This window comes from Saccopteryx bilineata, chromosome 2 (assembly GCF_036850765.1).
Source record: "Saccopteryx bilineata isolate mSacBil1 chromosome 2, mSacBil1_pri_phased_curated, whole genome shotgun sequence".
In the NCBI taxonomy this organism is placed as follows: Eukaryota; Metazoa; Chordata; class Mammalia; order Chiroptera; family Emballonuridae; genus Saccopteryx; species Saccopteryx bilineata.
This window is the reverse complement of record NC_089491.1, coordinates 20,251,664-20,268,491: the sequence shown is the minus strand read 5'-3', so window position 1 is coordinate 20,268,491 and position 16,828 is coordinate 20,251,664. Positions and strand designations below refer to the sequence as shown.

Here is a 16,828-nt window from a genome sequence, read left to right as displayed (position 1 = left end):
TGTGTGTCTTACAGGCCAACACCAACACGGACCTAAGGCTGACCGCTGCCAATGGAGCCCTGCTGCGGCACCGGGTGCTGTTGGGGGTGACGGACACAGTGGAAGGCTGCCAGAGCGTGATTCAGGTACAGTGTCTCCGAGTACCGCTTCCTGAGGGCTCACTGTGGGGCGGGCTGACGGGGAGTGGCGGTCCTGGGTCCTCTCACCACGTCCGGCACAGCATCTCCCGGAGTCTGCTAATAAGACGCTGTGGGAGCCCTGCTCGTCCTCCCTGCCCAGTGTTCCTTCCTTCAGGTTCTGCTCTGGGTGGTAACCAGCAGCGTAGACCCTCACGGGGCAGGGCTGGAAGGGAAGCTCAGAGACCGTCCAAGCCTAACTCCTTGTTCAGCGTTCATTCAGCAAACAGATGGGGCCTCCTCTGTGCCAAGCACTGAGGGGCCCATGCAAGGTCCATGCAAAGCCCCGGGAGAGGCAGGTCAGATCCTGAAGTCATCGTCGGCTTGGCTCAGTTGTCTTCTTTTTCTTTTTGCGAGAGACAGAGACAGGAAGGGAGAGAGATGAGAAGCATCAACTCGTAGTTGCAGCACTTTAGTTGTTCATTGACTGCTTCTTATATGTGCTTTGCCTGGGGGCTCCAGCCGAGCCAGTGACACCTTGCTCAAGCCAGCGACCTTGGGTTTCAAGCCAGTGTGACCTTTGGGCGCAAGCCAGTGACCATGGAATCATGTTGATTATCCCACGCTCAAGCTGACGACCCTGTGCTCAAGCTGGTGTTGGCTCTGTGGTTTTCTTTGCCCCAAGGACAGTGGGGACATCTTAAGTGACTAGTATGAGGTCGCACAGTGGGTGTGGGACACAGCTGGGCTAGATGAGCCCCAGGTTCCCTGCTCCTGGCTGGACTTCACAGGTGGGATTGCTAAATCTCAGCACTTCGTCTGCCTTCTCAGTCATTCCCCTGCATCCCCTGTTCCTCCTGCCATCAATTACTGAGGACCCCTGTGCCAGGCACTTTCTCAGGTACTGGGGCTGCCACGGAGAACAGACACGTGCAGATCCCTGTGTTTATGGGGCCTGGCACACCTGTGATGGTGTACAGTGTTAGAGGATCTTGACTGACACCAGAGGCTGAACTTGATGATGTCATAAGATGTCTAGCAGTTCAGGTGTGACGTCGAGACTGAGAGTTCCTTGAGTCTGGGGGTGCTCTCAGGCCCATTTGTCTCTGTATCCTCTTTATGGATGGTATCAGGGTGACTTGGCAAGTGTTAGTTGAAGGCAGGGATGGGTGGATGCTTCATGAATGGATACATTTTTAAAAATAATTAGGATTTTCCCATTTCAGAATGGTGTGTTGGGGTGAGGTGATACACTCTCTTGGATAATTTTTAAAATCCCTGGGTAGGTGGGCTGGGTGGGCTGGGGCCGAGGTGTCTGGGGTGAGTGATGGGTGGGATAAGATGAAACAGAGTAGCCGTGAAGTGGCAACTGTTGAACAGTGACCACCGGTAGCTGGAGGTTACTGACATCGTTTGCTCTACTTTTCTATACGTGTTTGGAAAATTTCAAAATAAAAAGTAAAAGAAGAAATTAAAAAACTGTTCCCTTGGGGGATGTGATCAGAGCAGGGCACCTGAAGCATGGCTCCCCTGTTTACAACACATCCAACAGGAACTTGGGTTTACTACTCACAGGCGGCCGAACACTGTGACCTTCCTGTGACATGATACCCTATACATGGAAAGAAGACAGAAGTTCCCTCGGGGCTGAGACAATGGGAGGGGCTGGTTGGCAGGAGGGACCTGACCTTGGGTCTCATGGGTCAGCCACGGGGAGGAGGGAGGTCTGGGAGCCCAAGGAGGCGCTCAGTGGTTGGCGGTATGAGACGTGGGACACCAGCTTCTCGCAGAACCTGGGGGATGTGTGGCAGGCGTGGACCTGACAAGATGCTGTAACTTGTGGACACGGAGGATTTCGGCCTGGCTAGTTTAATCCGGCTTTCTAGGGACTGTTGAGGTTTGGAGGAAGGGACGGAAATGGTGAGGTGAGGACTTCCTCCCTTTTTCCCCTCGCCCCAGAGCACCCAACTTGATTGCTTCTGACCTGGCTGTGGGCTGCGGGGGTGACAGCTCTGATGGTTTTACTCATTCACATGTTGGGTTCCAGGCAGAAGGGCATCTGGCCCCTGGGGGTGAGGGGAATAGCCTGGATGGGTACATGTTTTACGGGATGGTTTGGATCTATCAGGTGCTTAGTGGCTTGTGGGAGATGGGGCTGTAGCCGTTTTTAACAGGTCTGCACGCAGAGCATTTTTCTGTCAGCGGTGCAAAGGAGGCTTCCTTGTGCACGGGGACTCAGGGAGAGAGCAGAGTGGCATATTCCCACTCGAGACCAGGACAAATCCAGTGGTCCTCACTCACGGAGTGGGCCTCTGGCAAGGAGGCAGGATGTAGACCATCTCAGAACTGGCGAGTTCACAGTCGGGCTGGCTTTGAGCCTTAGGGGCCATAACTTCTCTCCCCAGCTCTGGTTTGTCTACTTTGACCTGGAGAACTGCATGCAGTTTTTATCTGAACATGTTCGAGAAATGAAGACTAGTCAAGAGGTAAGAAGCCCTAAGTGAAAAACAAAATAAACCAGGAGACCAAATTGTATAGATTGCATGACCTCCATGTTGGGAAGTGTCTAAGGAGAAGTTACTTAGAAGGAAGAACACGTATGTCAAATTGGTAGGTGTTTTGTCTAGGGAATTAATCTTTTTAATCAAATTTTAACCAATCTCCTCCTTTTTAACTAGTGGCATTTCCCCTGTTTATGTATTGATAATATAATAATATTTATTTGTAATATAAGAATAAAGATCCTGGCAGAGGAAAGTGTAATGTATTTAGAAGACTTTCACTTGTTCAGAATGCCTTCTTACCGTTACGAGGATCAGGGAACTCTTGCTCTGATTCCACAGATGAAGAACCCGAGGGTCCCAGAAGCCTGGCTGCCACCCTTATGAGGTCGCAGAGCCCTTTGGTGACGCCCAGTTTGGGGCCCCGCCCTCCTGTCTCCGAGGCCTGGGCTCCTCCTCTGGGATCAGCGTTTTCCTGGGCCCTGTAGCCGGTCTTGAAGCCGGGACTGTGGTTTAGTCCTGGCCCTGGCCCGTTAGCTTCTGTAAGGCTTTGGGCAGGGCTTGTGAGCTTCAGTGCGCTCCTGTGCGAGGCACAGGTCAAGAGGTTCACACAGGTCAAGAGATTCACGCAGGTCAAGAGATTCACGCAGGTCAAGAGATTCACGCAGGTCAAGAGATTCATGCCTCAGGCTGCTTGGGGAGCACCTGAGAGCATGGAAGGGAAGTGCTTGAGAAGTTATGAAGGACTGTACTTTTGGGGGAGTTCCTTCATCTCTCAGTGCCACCTTCTCCCAGGGTCAGTGTCTGAGTCTCGAAGGCCCACCTGTCCGCCCTGGGTCTGCGGCTCCGGCAGCGACTTGGCCTCCCACATGCCCCCCATCTCAGGGCACAGCCGAGCTCCCTCTCTGTTTCCTTTCAGTCCTTGCTGAGAAGCAGATTGAGCCAGCTCTGTGTTGTCATGGAGACTGGGGTGAGCCCCACGCCGTCAGCCGCGGGGCCAGAGGAGCTGCTGGAGGAAGCTCCTCTCCTGCCCAGCAGGACCCATCCCACAGAGAGGCCACTCATGCAGACTGCGCTTCACCAGCTTGTTCCGGAGGCGGAGCCGGAGGTGAGGGGCGCCTGGGCGGTCACGGCCACCTTCTCTTCTGGGGTATTTGTATAGAGTGCATGGGGACCTCAAGTTGTCAATTCCCCGGTGACATGGCTTTACTGAGAAGGTAGAGACCATACAGATCTTCTAGCCTACTTGTTTTCAGTATTTTTCATGCTTCAGCACTTTAATTAATTAATTAATTAATTTATATCTCAGAACTTTAAAAATTAGTTAATAGGAGTCATTTGCTACTCATTGCCCCCCCCCCCCCAACATCTTGGATATTCTTTTTGGTTGTTCTAGTGGATATAAAGTTGTGTGTTGATGGATCATAGATTGCCTACCAAACCATGAACATGTTGATGACTATTTGGGTCATTATCTATCTATCTATCTATCTATCTATCTATCTATCTATCTATCATCACATGCAGGAGAGAGAGACAGAGAGGAAGGGAGAGAGATGAGAAGCATCAACTTGTGTGGCACCTTAGTTGTTCATTGATTGCTTTCTCATATGTGTCTTGACCGGAGGAATCCAGGCAAGCCAGTGACCCCTTGCTCAAGCCAGTGACCTTGGGTTCAAGCCATGGACCTTGGGCTTCAAGTCAGCGACCTTTGGGCTCAAGCCAACGACAATAGGATCATGTCTATGATCCCACGCTCAAGCCATGACCCTATTCTCAAGCTGTACGAGCCCATACTCAAGCTGTGACCTTGGGGTTTCAAACCTGGGACCTCAGCATCCTAGGTCGATGGTCTATCCATTGTGCCACCACTGGTCAGGCTGTTAGGGTCATTTTAAAATCTTTTTATCTATCTACTTGAACTGCAGTTATTTAATTTTTTTTTTGATTTAGTGAGAGGAAGAGAGGCAGAGACAGACTCCTACATGCACCTAGACCGGGATCCGTCCAGCAAACCCACTAGAGGTCGATGCTCTGCTCATCTGTGGCCCTTGCTCTGTTGCAACTGGAGCCATTTTTTTTGCATCTGATATGGAGGCCATGGAACCATCCTCAGTGCCCGTGGCTAACTCACTCCACTTGAGCCATGGCTGCAGGAGGGGAGAAAGAGGAGGAGAAGGAGGAGGAGGAGGAGGAGAGAGAGAGAGAGACAGAGAGAGAAAGAGAAGTGAGAGGAGGAGGGGTGGGTAAGCAGATGGGTCTTCTCCTGTGTGCCCTGACCAGGAATTGAACCCGAGGCATCCACACTCTGGGTTGATGTTCTATCACTGAGCCAACCAGCCAGGGCCAGTTATTTAAATCTTATATTCATCTCTGTTTCCTTGAATCCCTGTTCCTCTAGCCCCAGAGTTGTGTTGGACCTGCTAAGCTATGTGTTGGGTTTGATCCAGTACTGGTAGACCAGACATCTGATAATGTGTTTGCAGCTTTGCACCCTCTTCTCACTGTGAGGACAGGCCCACTGGGGACATGCAGTGAGGGTGACCTCAGGCATGGTGTGCGCAGGAGAGCACTGGCATTTTGTTTTAAGCCAACAGATTGAGGGATTAAAGGTCCAAACCAGTCCAGACTTTCCCTTTTGCACTGGAGGGGAGTGGGGGGGACTGCAAATAGAACTATTACAAGAGAAATGATAAATATATTAATCTCTTTATTTGAATTCCCTTGACTATTTTTTTTTTTTTAAAGAGCACAAAAGATCGATAAGGTCATATACTTTATTGTGGCATGCATGTCTGGCTTTCTGAAAATAGCCTATTGAATATGATGAGTCTTTAAAATTATATTTTCTAATTCATTCAAATCAATAGTAATACAATTTCCTGCCACATCAGTGTGTGTGCACATGTTTTTAAAGTTGCTCGCTTTATAAGTTAGCGAGGAAAAGATATAATCAATGCCCAAGTCTCAGCATGGGCCAGACCATTGTATTTTAGTAGGAAGCCTGTGCTTGTGAAAGATAAATAGTTATAATGACCTCTTGCATTTTAACAGCTTTAAAAAAAATCATACATAAAATTCTTTAGCATACTTTCTGAGGTATGGATTATTTTTTCTTCTTTGGTGGATAAAATAGCTTCTAAGAAGTCAACTGACTTGCCCAAGGTCACAGAGCAAGGAAGAATGTGGCAAAGCCAAGGGTAGAATTAGCCCTACTGAGTCTAATTAGGCCAAGTTTCTGTCCACAGTTCTTGGCGTGGTAGGTTATTGATTTTAGAGTAAATGGGCAAGAAGACCAATCTGAATAAGTCATGGGCTAGTTGAAGTTTTCAGTATTTTCTAGCACGAAGGCTAACTGTTTTCTAGCACATAGGAAACAGATGCTCCAGCACTAGGTGGGAGTTTCTACTTTTTTGAAGAATGCTCATGGTAATACTTATCATTTATTGAGCACTAGGTACTAGGCTTTCTCTCCATTACTGTAGTTTCTTTAACCTTCACCCCAGCCCAAGCAGGTAGGTGCTATGATTTTCTCTCTTTTACTGATGAGGAAATGGGCTCAGCAAGATGAAGTGACTTGCTCAGGGTCCGTCACAGAGGGACTGAGCTGAAATTTCCATTTGGCTTTTTGATTTGAAAGCCTGTTGTTAATCACTGACCCTATCAATGTAAAGCGCCTGCTGCAGCCCACACCCGACTGTATTACGTTCAGACCGGACACAAGTACGTATTAGGAAAGACCTTTCGTGCTGCCTGTCGGGAAGCGCTTTTTTAGAATTCCAACGGCCAGACCAGTGATGAGCTATTTCCAGACCATTGTAAATAACTCATAACGATAATCTTCATAAATATTCATAAGAATGTGTATAAATGCAATTTTTAAAGTTCTTTTTAAAATTCCTTTCAGCTGTTAAAAATTTTCTCATTGCAGTAAAATACACAAAATGCAGAATTTACCACCTTAACCGTTTTTAAGTGGCCTTATGTACACTCACCTTGTTGTGCACCATCACCACCATCATCTCCAGAACACTTCCCTCTGCCCAAACTGCAGCTCCATCCCCATTACACTACTCCCCAGCCCCTCCCACAGCCCCTGGAAGCCACTGGTTTTTCTGTCTCTGAATTTACTGCTCTAGGTGCCTCATATAAGTGGAATCATTCTATGTCTGTCTTGAGATAAATCCAGTTTTTATAAGCAAACCCTTAATCTGGTAGGAGCACTGTCTAAAGCAATCCAGCAGGTATCGGGTATAAATGGAAGAGCCATGCCATCATAGGGGTGTTCCATTCCTGCCCGCCCCCACTCACTAGCGATTTGCTTTGAGTGCATTTCCGTGACCTCATGCATTTTCAGGCCCACTGACATTGGAACCTGGAAACAGTGTGTGTGTGTGTGTGCGCGCGCGTGCACACACACGCAATTGGCTGGGATAAATCAATGCTGAATTCTCTAGCACTTTGAGGCTCCATAGCAGATGGTCACTTCTCCTGTGTGCCTTGACTGGGAATCGAACCTGGGACTTCCACATGCTGAGCCAACACTCTACTGCTGAGCTAGCTGGTTAGGGCCATGGCTCCATAGTTTTTTTGTGCATCTCACTGTCGCCCATCAGCAGTTAGGTTACCCACCTGGGACATGAGGAAACTGAGGCTGCAGGATCCCACAGCATCAGTTGAAGAGCTGGGGTTCCAGACAAGACCAGGCATCTCCTAGGAGCCCCAGACAAAGGCCTGGCCAGGTTCTTCCCAGTGAGCGTCACTGCTGGGGACCGCTGGGCTTCCCCTGAGCATTAGCTGCGTCTCTGTGGCCCTCACTCTGCTTCCCTGCCTCTTCCAGGAGATGGCTCAGCAGCTGCTGGCAGTGTTTGGCGGCTACTACATCCGGCTCCTGGTGACCTCCCAGCTCCCCCAGGCAGTGGGGACACGACATACAGACTCTCCAAGGGTTCCATGCCCCTGCCAACTCATAGAAGCCCACATCCTGGGCACGGGGTGCTGCCCGTTTCTGGCCAGGTGACCTAAGGCCGAACGTACTCCGCCTTCTCCAAGATCCAAAGGTGAGAAGTCAGGGAGGCCTCAGGAGCCCAAGGGGGCTGATGGCGAGCCCTAGGCGAGTGGAGAAGCATCTGGGGGCACTCTGAAGGGTGTCAGTCGTGTCAGCAATGGAGTGTCGTGCTCACTCGAGGACCCTGCGCAAAAATGGCTGTTGACGTCCCATGATGACTCAGGCCTTTTCAAAAGCAATGGTTGCCGAGCCGGTCCTAGCTACAAGCTACTCTCCGTGCGGCTTAGAACTGTGGGCCTGGATGGACGGGCCTCTCTGCCATCCCCTTCACTTTTTGGACAGCCCGGCCAATGTGCAGACGACCAGGCTGGGCCACACGTGTCCAGAATTTGGTCTCAGACGATGCTCCCATCTGCAACCCCTCATGTCGGACGGGGAAACGGGCCCGGGAGGATGCTGCTCTGTGTGGCATTGCCTTGGGCCTCTAAGATTACAGGACGACTTCTTCCCAGTCTGGAAAAAAGAAGCAAGTTCTCAGAATGTTCTCCTTTTCTCCGCTTTCTCCTCCTGTACTGAAGGAAAAAACAGCGATTCCTGAGCTAGTACCGCAGACTTCCCGGAGACAGAGCGAGAAAACACACGGCGCATCCCTGTTAATGGGACTGTTTGGAGAAGCCCTGTTTTGTCTGACTCGAGGACTTATTTTGATCAAAGGCATATGTGCTTGTAGTTGTGGTTTTCTATGTCAGATGTGGAGCAACAGTCCTGTTTCCTGACACTGTCACCGTCCCAGAATGAAGCATCATCTGTCACTCGTGGAGTTCCAGGAAGAGCTCAGAGGCCTCCTGGCCTGGTTCTCTGCTCCTGAATAAGTTTGACGACCCATTATTGCATAGGCCCAAACCCAGAAGCTCTAGCCTGGCATTGAAGGACTCCTCACTCCTCAGGGTCTGGCCTTCATCTGCAATGTGGCTTCATCTCCCACAAAATACAAAGTTCACAAGTTGAAACCCTTTATTGGACTGATGTACCTATTCCTTTCTACGTGTTGGGCTCCTATACATGCTTCAAAGCCCAACTTGACTAGGCCCACCTTTAGGAAGCTCTCCAACACAGCCAGCCCTGCTACTGTCCTCCTCCTCTTCTGTTCTAGATGTAGCTGCTGCCTTTATTGATGTTTTATTTTCTATTTTTCTCTGCACATGCCTGTTTTTCTAGCTAGACTATAAGCTCCTCAGGCAAAAAAGCACACCTTATCTTTTGTATGATGAAGTTGGCACAGACCTGGGTTCTGGTTCTGAACTGCCACTTCTAGCTATGTAACTTTTGGCTGGTCCTCAATTTACCCATCTATGTAAAGGGTAGATTGGTTGACTCTTAAAATGGCCCTTCCAAAGCCAAAGTTCTGGGAATTTCCAGTTTTTCTCCGCTCTCTTATAGCCCCTGGCCTGTCTTTTCTTCTTTAATGTACAAGTACAAAGTTTCTAGAGTCCCACATGGCTGAGGTATCCCAGACCTGATGTCCCCTTTGGCAGAACACTGGCCTGGCGAGCGGGGGACCTGGATTCTCACCCCAGATCTGCCGCTTCCCAGCAGCGTGACCTTGGCTAGATCACTTAACCTCTCTGAGTGTGAATCCACTCCTTGATAAGCGGATCTGGTGACGATGAAATGTAATAATGTGGGTGACTTGCCGTCGAAAAGATGAGTCTGACTCTCCGTTTCTCTGAGCCAGAGAAGAGAAACGATGTGTCGACCAGCCCTTGGAAACGGCTGTTTTAGGCATTTCTCTCCAGCTGACTCTTAGGCAGCCTTGCTCAATGAGAATTACTGCTGAAGGCGGTTACTGTCATCGTCACTGGCCGCAGAGGAAGTGTGGTCGGTGAGTGTGACCAGCAGTTCTCGTCCAACCTTAAAGGCCTGGTACGTATAATAACAGAGTAAAAATGTGTGTTAAGTGACAAAAGGGCAGTCTCCCATTTTAGGGCCTCAAGAGCCCTTTGTGTGTTGTTTCCTGCCTTTCCTCCCTTGAGTTTCTGACAGCCTCACCTGCAGGGTGGGGCGCCCAGCTGTGCCCACGAGGTGCATGCCTCAGCTTTCTCGTTAAGAAAATTCTGTCATCTCTGTCTTGCGGTGAAGACCACATTCCACAAATGAACATGCGCCCTACGTTTGAAAGCTCCGTGTTCGTGACAGCCGTGGGGATGGTGAAGGGGGTGCCGTGTCCCAAAGTGCGTTTGGATTCCAGAGTCACATCGACTCAAATCCAAGTTCTGCCTCTTAGGAGCGGTGTCCCTCTCACCCTTAGGACTCCCTCCTCCTGTGTGGAATGGGGTCAAGAGTCCTTACCCAGTAGGGTACTGGGAAGATCAGATGGCATCAGAAGTATATAGCGCTTGCAGCTTGGAGTTGTAAGCCCGAGTAAGAGCTCAATAAACTATAGCTGTTTTTCTTAAACCTCTATGTCTTGTATACAGTGTGTGTATTTGTTGATGTAGTAGGTCATTAATAGATTATGTTTATTCATTCTGCATCAGACCACCATTACTCCAGCACCATGGGATGTATTTATGTGAATTACGATTCTAGTCAGGCCTGACCAGGCAGTGGCGCAGTGGATAGAATGTCGGACTGGATTGCGGAGGACCCAGGTTGGAAACCCTGAGGTCGCCAGCTTGAGTGCAGACTCATCCAGCTTGAGCTGGGCTCACCAGCTTGAGTGTGGGATCATAGACATGACCCCGTGGTCACTGGCCTGAGCCCAAAGGTCACTGGCTTGAGCCCAAGGTTGCTGACTTGAGCAAGGGGTCACTTGCTCTGCTGTAGCCCCCCTGGAAAAGGCACATATGAGAAGCAATCAATGAACAATTAGTGTTCTGCAACGAAGAATTGATACTTCTCATCTCTCTCCCTTCCTGTCTGTCCCTATCTGCCCATCTCTCTGTCTCTGTCACACACACACAAAAAATTCTAGTCAGATCTTTCTTAGACTCAGTACCGGGAGACTCAGTCCTGAAACTGAGACTCAGCAGGAAGATTAAGCATAAGCTGGTGACTTTGGGTGAGATGCTTACCCTCTCTGTTCCCCTGATACCTCCATTTCCTTGTTTATTATGGGGTGTGTGACAATAGGTGGGCTAATTGAGGCGATGTGTGAAAAGCACAAGGCCGTAGTTAGGCTCCACCAGTGGTGGCTTTTCTGCAGCTGCCACGCTGTCTTCTGGCTGTGTCTGCTGGTGCAGTCGTTGACCTGGGTGTGCCGGTCTGGATCCTTGCCGGCTTTGGTTGGTTGGTTCTCTCAGTGACCACGCTAGGGAAATCTTCAACTGAGAGTGGAGGTTTCATTTCTGCTTTTACTTCTGAGAAGTTGTTTTTTTTAATCACATAGTGTTAAAAAATGGAGATGAAATCAACATTCTATAAAGTTCACCATTTTAAAGTGTACAGTTTAGTAGTTTTTACACTTGATCTTAGCCAATAGACAGAGAAGCGAGACAGTTCAATAGTTTTTGGTATATTCATAAGATTGCACAGTCATTGCCACTGTTTAATTCTAGAACATTTTCATCACTTGCCCTCGCCCCCAAAGTACCCTACCCACCAGTGGTCATCCCCCATTCCTCCCTCTTCCCAGCGCCTCACGACCACTAATCTATTTGCTGTCTCTGAAGTTTTCCCTACTCTGGACATTTCATAAAAATGGAATCATATAGTATGTAGCTTTCTATATATGGCTTTTTTCACATAATGTTTTTCAAGATTCATCCTTGTAGCATGTAGTAGTACTCTTCCTTTTTAGTGGCTATATAATATTCCATTGCATGGTGATGTCACATTTTGTTTATCCATTCATCCATTTTTGGCTGTTACGAATAATGCTGCTATGAATACTTGTGTACAAATTTTTGTGTGACATGTATTTTAATTCACTTCTGACAAATTTTACATGCATACAAATTTAGAATTTTTAAAGCTTCCTGATAGGTTGACTCTTTTATCTTTGTGAAATATCCCTGTCTATCTCTATTAGATTTTTGCCTTAAAAATTTACTTTGTCCCCTGACCTGTGGTGGCGCAGTGGGTAAAAGTGTTGATCTGGAATGCTGAGGTCACTGGTTCAAAACCCCGGGCTTGCCTAGTCAAGGCACATATGGCAGTGGATGCTTCCTGCTCCTACCCCCTTCTCCCTCTCTCTGTGTCCTCTCTCTAAAATGAATAAATAAAATTAAAAAAAATATTTAAAAAATTTATTTTGTCTGACACGTTAGCTTTCTTTCTAATAGTCATTATAACTTTTTTTTTTTTTTTTGTATTTTTCTGAAGCTGGAAATGGGGAGAGACAGTCAGACAGACTCCCGCATGCGCCAGACTGGGATCCACCTGGCACACCCACCAGGGGCTACGCTCTGCCCACCAGGGGGCGATGCTCTGCCCCTCCGGGCCGTCGCTCTGCCACAACCAGAGCCACTCTAGCGCCTGGGGCAGAGGCCAAGGAGCCATCCCCAGCACCCGGGCCATCTTTGCTCCAATGGAGCCTTGGCTGTGGGAGGGGAAGAGAGAGACAGAGAGGAAGGAGGGGGTGGGGGTGGAGAAGCAAATGGGCGCTTCTCCTATGTGCCCTGGCTGGGAATCGAACCCGGGTCCCCCACACGCCAGGCCGACGCTCTACCACTAAGCCAACTGGCCAGGGCCCTAATAGTCATTATATAGTATACTTGTGTTCATCCTTTTATTGTCAACTGTATCCTTATATTTAAGGTGCCCCTCTTGTGGGTGCATTGGATTTTTAAAAAAATCAGTCTTTTTTTTTTTATTTAGAGTATTTACTATGCTATGCCTAGTGCGGTGGTTTTCAACCATTTTTTACTTGACCAGTGAAAATAGAAGAATTATTTTGGGGACTGCTAAGGCAGAATCACCCTAAGCATAAGCAAATTCGACTAAGACTACTGGATCTGTAAACTTCATACAACATCAGGGTAGTTCATGCTTTTGCTGACCGGTGAGAAATTTCTGGCCCACTGGTCTGTGGACCAGCAGTTGAAAAACACTGATCTAATGTACTTACTGATACATCAGATTGATTTGCGCTTATAGGTACCATTTTACTATTTATTTTCTATTGCTCCTCCTTTTCTGTGTTCTTCATTTTTGTCCTTTTTTGCCTTCTTTAGCATGAGGGTTTAAAAAATTTTTTTTATTCCTTCTCTATTAGCATATGAGGTATGTGTTTTTTTCTTGTAATGGTTGCCCTAGACGACAGCATGCATCCTTGACTTACATAAGTCTGTTCTAAGTGAGTCCTTGCACCACTTTCTGGACAATCCAAAGACTTGAGAACTCTCACCTTTCTGCCTGTTGGTGCTATTGTAATGGATTTCAGTTCTCTCCCTATTATAAACTACCACAGACATTGTTTGATATTGTCAGTGTTCATTCAGATTTATCCATATGTTTACTGTGTATTACTCATTACTCTTTCATTATTCTTTGTTCCTTCTTGTGTTTTCACATATTTATCTAGACTCATTTTCCTCTTAGAACTACTTTTGGAGTTTTTCTTTAGTATGGTATAGTATTTAGTCTATTTAGAAATACCTTTAGCATTTTCCTTTTAGTACAGGTGTTCTGGGTGACAGTTATTGTTGGCTGAAGAGTCTCCCTTTTTTATTTATTTATTTATTTATTTATTTTTTCATTTTTCTGAAGCTGGAAACAGGGAGAGACAGTCAGACAGACTCCCGCATGCGCCCGACCGGGATCCACCCGGCACGCCCACCAGGGGCGAAGCTCTGCCCACCAGGGGGCGATGCTCTGCCCATCCTGGGCGTCGCCATGTCGCGACCAGAGCCACTCTAGCGCCTGAGGCAGAGGCCACAGAGCCATCCCCAGCGCCCGGGCTATCTTTGCTCCAATGGAGCCTTGGCTGCGGGAGGGGAAGAGAGAGACAGAGAGGAAAGCGCGGCGGAGGGGTGGAGAAGCAAATGGGCGCTTCTCCTGTGTGCCCTGGCCGGTAATCGAACCCGGGTCCTCCGCACGCTAGGCCGACGCTCTACCGCTGAGCCAAACGGCCAGGGCCTGTTTTTATTTTTGAAAGATAATTTTTGGTAAGTCGAGAATTCTAGGGTCCTACAGTTATTTTCTTTCAACTTTTGGAAGATGTCATTGACTGTCATTGTTTCTGTTATGAAGTCGGCTCTTAAGTCCCATTTCTGTTCTTAAAATTTTCTCCTTGTTTTGGATTTTTAGCAATTCTGTTTTGATGTGTCTAGGTATAGATTTCTTTGTATTTATCCTGCATGGGGTTCATTGCACATCTCTGAACTGTGACACCATAGAAGTAGAGCTCTCATCAAAGCTTCTACCTCCTTCTCTCTCATCCCCTGAGACTCTGATGATAAGTGTGTTAAGACTTTTTCACTCTCTTTTTAAAACTTTCTATTTCCATTCTTTTGGTTCCTCATGATTTAGTCTGAGTACTTTCTGCTAATTTATAGTCCATCCCATTCCTCTTGCCCTTATTTGTGTTTGATTGTTAATCTTTTCAATTGAGTTCTTAATTTTGGCTATCATAGTATTTAATCCTATACATAGTTTTAAAAAAATTATTGATTTTTAGAGAAAGGGAAGAGAGGTGGGAAAGAGAGAGGGAGAGAGAGAAAGGGGAGGGAAGCAGGAGGCATCAATTAATAGTAGTAGTTGCTTCCCATATGTGCCTTGACGGGGCAAGCCCAGGTATTTGAACCGGAGACCTCAGCGTTCCAGGTCAACACTTTAGCCACTGTGCCACCACAGGTTAGGCTAATTGACTTTTAAAAGTAGTTTATGGTTCTCAGGTGAATTAGTCATCATTTATTTTCTTCAATATTTTAAAGCCCATGTCTGCTGACTCCAGCAGTTCTGTAAATCTGTTTCTTTTACTTATTTGGTTGGTTGATTTAACTTTTGGTATTCCTGATAATTTTTGATTGAGTGCTAGACTTTTCTTTTTTTTTTTTTTTAAATAAAGAGATATACAAGACTCTGGAGAAAAATGGGGTTGGGATAGAGCTGACTCTAGAGCTGTGAGAACTGGTTTATTTTTGGTCAACCTGACTTGCTGGTTATAACCCTTCAGGAATTTTAACTGAAAACCTATTATAAAACTCTTTATTTATTTATTTTTTTAAAGATTTTATTTGTTCATTTTAGAGAGGGATGAAGGAGAGAGAGGGAGAGAGAGAAGGGGAGAGGAGCCAGAAGCATCGACTCCCATATGTGCCTTGACCAGGCAAGCCCAGGATTTTGAACTGGCGACCTCAGCGTTTCCAGATTGATGTTTTATCCACTGCGCCACCACAGGTCAGGCCTATTATAAAATTTTTTAAAACGAGGACTCCTTCAAGATGGGTCCTTACCCTTCAACTTTTCTTACTCCAGGCTATGAGTCTGCTGAAAGCTCTGCTCAGGTGTTCAGCCTCTTAGACCTGCATAGGGTTGGCAGGTGCCTGGTTGGATAGGGTCAGAGGGTCTCAGTGTCCGTTTCATCTCTCTATACACTTCCTTCTCTTCAGTGTCTTGTCCTCTTGAGCCCTTACTGCACTGGTAGCTCTTGACAGATTTAAGAAACTCCTTTTCCCCAAACTAGTGTTTTTAAAACTGCTCTCATAAGAGGGTTCATCTGACACATAGTCTGCCATAGTCAGAGGTCAAGTTCAGTGTGGCTTCCATTATTATTATTATTATTATTATTATTATTATTAGAAAATCCTTCATAAAAGATGTCACCCTGAAGCTGAGAGCCCTTTGACAGGTTCATAGGATATGGGTCTCTTTCCATCCCATCTGTGAAGAGGCTTCCAAATGATGAAAACAGGAAGTGACATTTAAGGAGCATCTCTTACGTGCAAAGCACCTGCAGCATCTGTGCAGGAAATTGTCCTGAGACATAACAAGGGACATGGAATTTTCGGGGGAAGGGTTGCAGGACCTTGGTATGGGAGGTGGCGAGGAATGCCGAGGATAGATCGGAAGAATCGGGGTCAAAGGATGGGCACGCAGTGTGAGAACAGGAAGTAGACGAGGACCGCGGACAGTGAAGCACCAGGAAGGTGGACATCTCTACCCAGCTGATGCTGTCGGGGATTCTTTCCCCGTGGGGAAGAGGTCCTTCGGCCTACTGAAGTGATAACCTACACACAGTTAGCAAGCCTGACTGTTTTCTTCCAGCCAAGGTACTTTCACCTCTTCCTGCTGCATATTTTCAACCTCCTGGATGTGGCCACCTGGATGTCCCATAGGCGCCCCCAGCTTAAAATCGCCCAAGGTGAAATGATCTGCTGGGTGTTGTCAACTTGGCCTCACTACTTCCCGCTCCCAGTTCTCTGCAGTGCACAAGAAACCAAGAGCCCCATTTCCCAGAATCTTCTTGCCCTGTGTGGTTCTCAGCTTCTGCCAGCCTTACCTGAGCAATGTGCTGTAACATGGGCTCTCCTTCCCAGGGCTGCGGTCCTAGTGCACACTACCTGGATCACTGTTTTGATTGCCTAGGTGGCTTCTTGGATGTTCATATCAGTCAGGACCCAGTCAGAAGACTGAAACCATATAATTGAATGTGGAATGATTAATATAAAGAATTAACTATAATGGGTTGGAATAATGGATTGGTTAGTAAGAAGTAAAGAGAGCTCTAAGGACTATGGGGATAGCAGATATAAGTAGCAGCCGCCAATCCCAGGACTGAGATAGAGGCCCCGAAGGAAGAGCACCCCACCCCTCACCCCCAGCTGAGAGCTGAACCTTGTTGGATAGGACATGGCTGTGACTCACTGGATGCAGAGAAGTCCTTGAGACGTTGTGTTGAAATGATGTTCTAGACATCTTCCCTCTAGGGTGATGGGGAACACTATCATGGAGAGATGGAGACACTCCCCCATTTGCTGGTGGGTAGCAGGAGAAGTGCTACTAATGATCATGTAGTGCAGGACCTGGGTGCTGGAAAGTTGTCTACACCGTAGAAACCTGATGCTGGAGAAGCTTCCTGCACTGCAGGAGCCGGATGCTTGAGATGCTGCAGGTGCTGCAGACGCTTGGTACTGGAGAAGCTGTGTGTTACACAGTGGCGTAGCGAGGGGGGGCAAGGGGGTCTGTTATGCCCCGGGCACCACTCGCAGAGGGGTGCCAAATGGTCTCCAAGACAAACAGAAAAGCATAGTAGAAGCGCA

General features: G+C 47.5%; 1 protein-coding gene and 1 non-coding gene across 4 annotated transcripts in view; both read left to right on the top strand.

Moving 5' to 3' along the window:
- Window positions 1–10,088, top strand: part of TMEM268 (transmembrane protein 268) — a 28,260-nt gene extending 18,172 nt beyond the window's left edge. For all 3 annotated transcript variants that reach the window (XM_066256403.1, XM_066256404.1, XM_066256402.1), the window contains 4 exons: window positions 15–125; window positions 2,522–2,602; window positions 3,537–3,725; window positions 7,458–10,088. In XM_066256403.1, coding sequence (XP_066112500.1) covers window positions 15–125; window positions 2,522–2,602; window positions 3,537–3,725; window positions 7,458–7,637 — 561 coding nt within the window. In that variant the 3' untranslated portion in view covers window positions 7,638–10,088. The remainder of the gene's footprint in view (window positions 1–14; window positions 126–2,521; window positions 2,603–3,536; window positions 3,726–7,457) is intronic.
- On the top strand, window positions 1,608–1,736 carry LOC136327598 (small nucleolar RNA SNORA11). Its single transcript, XR_010729785.1, has one exon. It is a non-coding gene; the product is annotated as a small nucleolar RNA SNORA11 (small nucleolar RNA).
- Window positions 10,089–16,828: the final 6,740 nt, after the last annotated feature.